Below are 9,210 nucleotides of genomic sequence, written 5' to 3'. Positions count from 1 at the left end.
TCTACTCCCCTCCACTCACTCCCCCCTCTCATCTCACTCTACTCCCCTCTACTCACTCTCTCCTCTCATCTCACTCTACTCCCCTCCACTCACTCTCCCCTCTCATCTCACTCTACTCCCCTCCACTCACTCCCCCCTCTCATCTCACTCTACTCCCCTCCACTCACTCCCCCCTCTCATCTCACTCTACTCCCCTCCACTCACTCTCCCCTCTCTCATCTCACTCTACTCCCCTCCACTCACTCTCCCCTCTCATCTCACTCTACTCCCCTCTACTCACTCTCCCCTCTCTCATCTCACTCTACTCCCCTCCACTCACTCCCCCCTCTCATCTCACTCTACTCCCCTCCACTCACTCCCCCTCTCTCATCTCACTCTACTCCCCTCCACTCACTCTCCCCTCTCTCATCTCACTCTACTCCCCTCCACTCACTCCCCCTCTCTCATCTCACTCTACTCCCCTCCACTCACTCTCCCCTCTCATCTCACTCTACTCCCCTCTACTCACTCTCTCCTCTCATCCAATTACTCCCCTCCACTCACTCTCCTACCTTTATTTTCATTTGTTTGCTGGTGACTTTGTGTATTTCATATCGAAATCGCCTCCAGTGCTGTTGCTGCTGGCGGCAATAAAAGTTGTTTAAAAGTCAAAAGTCTAATCTCACTCTACTCCCCTCCTCTCCCCTCTCATCTAGCTACTCCACTCCACTCACTCTCCTACCTCTCCCCTCTCATCTCACTCTACTCCCCCTCCACACTCTCCTACCTCTCCACTCTCATCTCACTGCACTCCCCTCCACGCACTCTCCTACATCTCCCCTCTCATCTCACTGCACTCCCCCTCCACGCACTCTCCTACCTCCCATCTCACGGGGTCCGTAGCGACTACATATGTAGCTACTACATGTATAGTAGCTACATGTATAGTAGCTACATGTATAGTAGCTACATGTATAGTAGCTACATGTATAGTAGCTACATACTATAGTAGCTACATATGTAGTAGCTACATTTGTAGTAGCTACATGTGTAGTAGCTACATGTGTAGTAGCTACTACATTACATATGTAGCGACTACATTAGTAAGCTACTACGCTACATTAGTAAGCTACTACACCACTACACTACACATGTAGTAGCTACTACACATGTAGTAGCTACTACACATTTAGTAGCTACTACACATGTAATAGCTACATTACTAGCTACTACACGTGCAGAGCTTTGTGATGTCATATTTGAGGGGGGGGGGGTCTTACTTTTTGTGACGCCGTGTGATGAGGAGGGGGGGTCAACAATCGTCCAAAATCGCGTGACGTCATTTATGGACGCTCCCAAAGCACAGACTTGTCCCATATATCCACTCATTCTCCCATCCATTCGCTGCTGCTGCTGCTATGCACGTCTTTCCCTTTATCGATGTACGCGCCGTTGAGTCTCATTGCACACACGGTATTTTATTTTCACAATGGGCCCAAACTTGGCATGTTTTGTCCCTATCCGTACAACACATTGGGAGGTAATTAATCACCTCCAGCACGCTACTTCCTGCAGTGCCAATGCCCCCGCTCCTTCTCAAATTTCAACTCTGAAAAGTTTGCGCACTGCCCCGGGGTTGTAACCACCACCACCATCACCAACCACCACCAACCACCATCACCACCACCATCACCACCAACCACCATCACCACCACCACCAACCACCATCACCACCAACCACCATCACCACCACCATCACCACCACCACCAACCACCACCACCATCACCACCAACCACCATCACCACCATCACCAACCACCATCACCACCAACCACCATCACCACCACCATCACCACCACCATCACCACCAACCACCATCTCGCCACCAACCACCATCACCACCAACCACCATCACCACCACCACCATCACCACCATCACCACCATCACCCCCATCACCACCACCACCATCATCACCACCATCACCATCACCACCATGACCACCACCAACCACCATCACCACCATCACCACCACCAAACACCATCTCCACCATCACCACCATCACCACATCATCACCATCACCACCATCACCACCAACCACCATCTCCCCACCAACCACCATCACCACCATCTCCACCACCACCAACCACCATCTCCCCACCAACCACCATCTCCACCACCACCATCTCCACCATCACCACCATCACCACATCATCACCATCACCACCATCACCACCAACCACCACCTCCCACCACCACCATCACCACCATCTCCACCACCACCAACCACCATCACCATCACCACCACCATCACCACCACCACCAACCACCATCACCACCACCACCATCACCACCATCCACCACCACCAACCACCATCACCACCATCACCACCACCATCACCACCATCACCACCAACCACCATCACCACCACCACCAACCACCATCACCACCATCACCACCATCACACCATCACCACCAACCATCATCACCACCATCACCACCATCACCACCAACCACCAACCACCATCACCACCATCACCACCACCACCAACCACCATCTGCCCACCAAGCCACCGCTTTCACCCAGCCGTCCGGGGGGGGGGGGAGAACCGTCGTCTCTCCGGATCCACCACGTGCGCAGTCGCCACGTGGACCGACACTGCCGCGCCCGTCATCACCTGCAGCTACTCGAGTTGGCCCCAGAGTGGCACTGTGACCCCCCCCCCCCCCTCCGACTCGTCAACTCGCTCGCTGAGCCCGTACGGGAGGTGGGGAGAGGGGGGTGTGGGATCTGGGACTGAAAAGTTCTGCTACGAATAGGGGCCGTCCATAAATGACGTAACAAGATTTTGGACGATATTTTACCCCCCACCCTCATCATCACACGGCGTCACAAAAAGTCAGACCCCCCCTCTCAAATATGACGTCACAAAGCTCTGGCCCCCTCCTAAAAAAAACATGCTTCAAATCGCTTTCAACTATTGTCATTGTAGTGCGTATTTAATGTGGCGCTGATGTCGTCGGAGAAAACATTAATTAAAAGTCTATTTAATTAAGTAGAACGTGTTGTTTATATTTCAAGTTGCGCATTTTGATGTGACGTCGCATTTCTCAAACCCCCCCCCCCCCCTCGTATTCACACATCGTCACAAATATCTGACCACCCCCCCCCCCCCCAGGTGCGTGACGTCATTTATGGACGGCCCCTTCGACGGCTTGCCGCCAACTGAATTTTAAATGCGTTGAGTATTTTTTTTGGGGGGGGGCGGGTGGCGTGGGTACTGGGGAAGTGTTCCTTGCAATGGATGTGAGCAAAGCCACGTGGGGGGGGGGGGGGTATAACCGAGTTGGGGCTTAATGGCTGAGACGAACGAACGGAAGGAACGGGGCTCCCGTGTGCGCTGCTGCCTGCTGCTCCTGCTGCTGCCCTTGCTGCTGCTGCCCTTGCTGCTGCTCTTGCTGCTGCTTTTGCTCCTGCTGCTGCCCCTGCTGCTCTTGCTGCTGCTGCTCTTGCTGCTGCTGCTCTTGCTGCTGCTGCTCTTGCTGCTGCTGCCCTTGCTGCTGCTGCCCTTGCTGCTGCTGCTGCTGCACTTGCTGCTGCTGCTCTTGCTGCTGCTGCCCTTGCTGCTGCTGCACTAGCTGCTGCTGCTCTTGCTGCTGCTGCCCTTGCTGCTGCTGCCCTTTCTGCTGCTGCTCTTGCTGCTTCTGCCTTTGCTGCTGCTGCCCTCGCTGCTGCTCTTGCTCCTGCTGCTGCCCTTGCTGCTGCTCTTGCTCCTGCTGCTGCCCTTGCTGCTGCTGCGCCCGTGACATCGCGAGACGAACCCCAGACGTCGAGGCGCTGCGTGGCACGGGGAGGGAGAGGCGGTAGGGGCCCCCCACCTTGTTGTGTACACGGCAGGACGCACGCAAATCCGAATCTCAGCAATGCCCCTAAACCCAACCGTGAACCCGCATTAGCTAATCAGTCCAACCATCACCCGACCGCTAATATGACAAATTGCCACTAATTTGACTAATTGCCATCACCGTACGAGCCAATTACACGATAACTCCAACCCGTGCTGTTTGCTAACATCTGTCAATCACAACCCAGACACGATCCCCTCCCACCGAAACCCTCTCCACCCCCCCCCCTGCACCCACCCCCCTCCGTCAGTCATCGCTTCGCTCCTCACGCCGGGCAGAAACAGCGCCCTCTAGCGGCCTCGGGTTAGACAGGCGGCGGTGGTGGCAGTGGTGGTGGGGTGGTGGGGGGTGGTGGTGAGACGTCAGTTGCCAGGGCTCGGCACCCCTAGCCCCATGGCTCCGTTGAGTCCCCCCACAATCACCCCCCCCCCCCGCTCACCCCCCCCCGCTCACCCCTCCCTCCCACCCACAATCACCCCCCCCTCACCCCCCTCCCTCCCACCCCACAATCACCCCCCCCTCACCCCCCTCCTCACCCCCTCCTCCCACCCCACAATCACCCCCCCCTCACCCCCTCCTCCCCCTCCCCCACCCCACAATCACCCCCCCCTCACCCCCCTCCCTCTCACCCCACAATCACCCCCCCCCTCACCCCCCTCCCTCACCCCACCTCCCCTCCCACCCCACAATCACCCACCCCCCAATCACCCCCCTCCCTCACCCCCTCCCTCCCACCCCACAATCACCCCCCCCTCACCCCCTCCCTCCCACCCCACAATCACCCCCCCCTCACCCCCCTCCCTCACCCCCTCCCTCCCACCCCACAATCACCCCCCGCTCACCCCCCTCCCTCCCACCCCACAATCACCCCCCGCTCACCCCATGACGGGAGGCAAGAGGAGCCCGGAGCCAGGACGCGAGAGGCAGACGGGGCCATGGAGGAGGAGGAGGAGGTGCAGACGCGCTCGGTGGAGCACATCCTCGCCCTGCTGATGGCGCAGGTGAGGCTCCCCCTTGTGGCTCCACCTGGACCCTCACAGATTATCCTCGAGCGCACCCCCTCCCACCCCCCGTGTGTGTGTGACGCTCCTCCCACACCCACCCCACACACCTTTCTAAGTAGCGGTAGCTCGTTGTACTACGAACCTAGCCACCCGAGTTCGATTCCAACACCGGTGACGATTATCTGAATCGGTCCTGGGCCTCCCCTAGGTCGACTCAGACTACCAACACCGGTGACGATTATCTGAACCGGTCCTCGGCCTCTCCTAGGTCGACTCGGCCTCAAATGAGTACCTGGTGCGGTGCGTAAACATCGCTACTCGGGAGACAAAGGCGACCGGCTCGTGGTGGCTGGCTTACTCGCCCCTTCGTGTGCCGTGCCGGCCTTCATAGGTGCTCGCTAACAGCACTTGCCCCAACAGTCTGTGCAGGCTATACGGGGGATCTTTGTCTTTGTGAGTAGAAACTCCCTTCGCCTTTCCAGGTGAGGTCGCCGGCTGAATTTGTCAGCTGGATTCGTGTGGAATTGGCAGTTTAGTTGCTGCAGCTGCTGCCGAGTTGATTGTATATTTGGTGACAACGAGCATGCTTGTTGGGGGTAAGCGCTTCAGGTGTCACCTCCACGTGCGCTGAGCACTCACCGTGGCGGCTGAGCTGCGTTCGCGATTGATCGAGTGATTTGCACCTTTTAGGAGGCAGACCAGGAGGCATGGGCGCGTTATTATAATCAATGTTTTAGAGCCGTTCAGTTTTCTTCATTCAGTTGGCACGGATTGATATTCGCGACTGAGTGAAGGTTACGGCTGTAAATTTCCCGGCAGATTGTTCAGCCAGCTTGTGACTCAGTAGCGCTTTTGTGTGAAGCCAATAGTCGTCATCCTATCCCAAATGCTGACCCTGCCAGAGAAATGTGGAATTTCCACCACGGGCTCAAGGGCCATGCTCTATTGAGATAAGGATAGAGTCAGGGACGACAATTTGACTTGCTTTGAAAGTTCCACAAATTTTGGACCTCAATAACTGATCAACCATAATTAATGATCGTACAAACTCCACTAGTTGTTGTGAGGCTTGCGTCTCCACGTGTTAATACAAATGTGTATTTGTCCAAAGAAACCGGTGCACAGTTTGCTTGCTTCCTTCGACATAGCCCTGGACAGCCACACTCGTTTCCTTTGAACTGCTCTTTGTGTTGAAAGAAGTTCAACGTGCATACAACGTAGCCCACGGTAAACACGGGACGTTGGCACGTTTACCGGGAAGGCCGATGGGGCCGAACCGCATTTGTCTATTCCCGATATGGAGGCGCGGCATCTCGCGCCTCTTCTCCTGAATGTTGAATCCACTCGTGAAAGTGACGAGGTGGAGGAGGGGCTCGCGATGTTGGACGCCGTCGCTGTACCGAAAACTCCGCGCGTACGCAAGACCACTCCCGTCCTCTCGGCATTCTGGGAGGCCCGGGGGATCATTTCTGAAAACCGACCCACAGATGCGAAGAACTTGCAAGAACGTCCGTCCAATTTTAGGGCGCAGCTATTTTCATTGACACAAGTTGCGTGGACGTGGCGGTGGTGGTGGTGGTGGCGGTGCTGCGGTGCTAACCGCTTGCGGCAGTGGATACTTCTACAACCACGGTATCGGGGTGTCTCCGTTGTGTTAGCAACACCGGTTCACGATGTTCGCAAAAACATTCGCGCAAATGAATCTCCGCACGGACGTTTTTGCATGCGCACAGAGAGAGAGGGCACCGTGGAAGTCCCACTCCTCATGCAAAGTCGACTTAATCATCATCAGCAGCAGCAGCTGGATGACGTCTTCTCCAAGCCTTTAAAAAAAATATAGATCAAGGTTCAACAATCAATCGTGCTCCTGCGCAAGAGCGAATCTGGTCATTCCATCTCCGCGGAGGACGCCCTCTCGGACAGAGTTCCCTCCGTCGGCCGCCACCGCTCTCGTCCATCAAATCCCTTAGAACTCCTCCTAGCCAAGGGTGGGATCGCAAACGGGAGTACGCCCGTCGCAGAGACGGAGCGATGAAATGTTAGTTCACGTTTGGGAGCGAGATTCAGTACAGCGTGACTAGACCATGCGAGATGGTGGGGAGGTATTTAATACAGCAGTGGATAGAACATGACGTATTATGGTGTCCAATTAGAGGCTTACATACCAGCACTGCTGTATAGAAAGTGTTGAGAGAGTTTGTTTAGGAAATTAATAATTTGCTGATTACTCCATGGAGCAATAGAGTAATTGTCTCCCATAACGTCACGCTTTAATCGGTTATTTTCAAAAGTAAGGTCATATATTTTGTTTTTCTTAAACGCATGTTTATTAGTTGGGGAAGTCACGGCACTCCGCTAAGTTCGTATCGTTTCGTAACGTGATCTGCGCTTGGATGAGAAGCAGCTGTTCTTGCGTTCAGCCCCAGCCGCCGACACGCTCAGAAAATAAAAGGTTCCAGTAATCATGAAAATGTAATCAACCGATGCATCGCTCGGTGACATTAATCTGATTGCGTGCTAAAACACGAGAGTACAAATATGAAATTACCAATACCACCCGCCTCCTCTGATAATTTGATAACACTAAGCCCATTAGTCGTGATCTTACCGGTAGCTTTGTCAGTCCACTGCCAGAGGACAATCTCTCTCAATGCTGTCGATGACCTCCTCTCTCCATGCTGGAGAGAGGAGGTCATCGTCTGCTGGACGGTGTATGTCTGGTACTTAGTTGCGACTGTTAGTGTAACTACCCATATGCCAATTAAAAAATTGGTCATCATAAATGTATTTTTTCAAGGCCCCATTGTGTAAAGTTTCCAACTCTTAGCATCCTCTGATCTCTGGCCTTTGTGCTATGAAGAGCTATTTTCCAAAATGTAGCGTATACTATATATATTCCTCTCAAGACCACACACAGTGTTATTCATAAATGTCTACATTTTGTTGTTATTTCTCAAAGATCTGATGTTTGACCATACTTCACCACACCGGACAGTGTGGGTCGGCGAAACGCGGGGAGACTTAGCGCCGGTTTTGGATATCGCTCACCGCTCATATTTCACCTGGCCAGAAATCAAACTCGTGTCGCCAGGCTCGAACCACTACAACAAGCACTTTCAGAGACGACCACCACAACGCCGCGTGTCCTAGATTCACACACACTCACACGGGCGAGTGGCACGTCCGGTTTTAGCCGCTGTAAGGGGATCGCGCACGTGACCAGGCCCTGCCTTGATCCTTCCACTGCTGCCTCGGTGTGACGATGCCAGGGGAATGGCTGGCATTCAGGCCCGTAAAATCCGCGCCTTCTTTGACGCGGCGTAGACAGCTGCTAGCCTCTCTCACGACCCGGTGTTGGGTGGAGGGGAGGGTCCTGTGACCAAAATATGGGTTCCCTTGCGGGTGAAATAGACATCTCTTTCATTTTACAAGCCGACCACGCGTCAGATATTTTTTGCGTTGGTTCCTCTTGTATGGACTAACTGTGTAAGGTCAAAGTAGATTCGAAGCTTTCGTGACCGCAGGTATTACTCTTTGGTTATTTTCGGTAAAGTCACGTGGAAAGAAATTAAATTAAATAATAGAATACGACGTTGCGATTGCAACACAAGCAACCATCGTCTGGTACAAATGCATGAGAAAACAAACGTAGTAAACTTGGAAATATAATAGAATACAACACAGAGAGTCGGCCAATACCACAGTCAACCTGGTTGATTACGTTCCTAAAAAGATTGCTAAATTTGAGAGAGCGACACACACATAGACACGGAGACACACACACAGACACACAAGCAGAGAGAGACTCACACATAGCAAGGTCACACAGAGTTCAGGTGTCTCCCTGCGCTAAACGAGCGATGGAACAGCAGTCTCTTCTGCTGGCCGTTGTCAACGTCAGGGGGCTCAAATATTCCACATTCCTATGCCATGCACAGGTCTCGGGGAAAGCTGCTACTTTGTTTCAATCAGCCTCGGAGGAATGGCCGGGGAAAAGTTGACCCCCCTCCCCCACCACCCGCGCCCGAGAACCGCAATCGGAGCTTGCGGCCGTGGGGCGCTCGCTTTGCCAGAAGCGGGCAGCCCTGCGGAGGGTGCGGCACGTCTTGCAGGGGACTAGGGGCCGCGAAGGTAAAGGCGCAGCGCTGAAATCGCTCGCTCGGGCCACTGCAGGCAAGCAAGGGTGGGTGGGGGGGGGGGGGGGCTCCGCTAGAGGGAGCACGTTAGAGAGCCCCTCCAGAATGGCATTTGGGCTAATATTTCACACTGGCCAGGACATCTTGGAACACGTGGGAATTGTACGCAAATTACCCAATTGGAA

The 9,210-nt window shown here is 54.2% G+C and overlaps 2 protein-coding genes across 2 annotated transcripts in view; one reads left to right on the top strand and one right to left on the bottom strand.

The window, feature by feature from the left end:
• Positions 1 to 3,333: 3,333 nt before the first annotated feature.
• Positions 3,334 to 3,789, bottom strand: LOC133344943 (ataxin-8-like). The gene has a single exon (XM_061555273.1). The coding sequence runs from the start codon at positions 3,787 to 3,789 to the stop codon at positions 3,334 to 3,336; it is 456 nt and encodes a 151-aa protein (XP_061411257.1).
• A 1,031-nt stretch (positions 3,790 to 4,820) lies between these two features.
• Positions 4,821 to 9,210, top strand: part of LOC133344942 (alpha-catulin-like) — a 35,321-nt gene continuing 30,931 nt past the window's right edge. Inside the window, exon 1 of the mRNA XM_061555272.1 lies at positions 4,821 to 4,886. Within this exon, the coding sequence (XP_061411256.1) occupies positions 4,821 to 4,886 (66 nt within the window). The remainder of the gene's footprint in view (positions 4,887 to 9,210) is intronic.

This window comes from Lethenteron reissneri, chromosome 21 (genome assembly GCF_015708825.2).
Source record: "Lethenteron reissneri isolate LAM-NWPU_2019-01 chromosome 21, ASM1570882v1, whole genome shotgun sequence".
NCBI classification, from domain to species: Eukaryota; Metazoa; Chordata; class Hyperoartia; order Petromyzontiformes; family Petromyzontidae; genus Lethenteron; species Lethenteron reissneri.
This window is presented reverse-complemented; position numbering and strand designations above follow the sequence as displayed.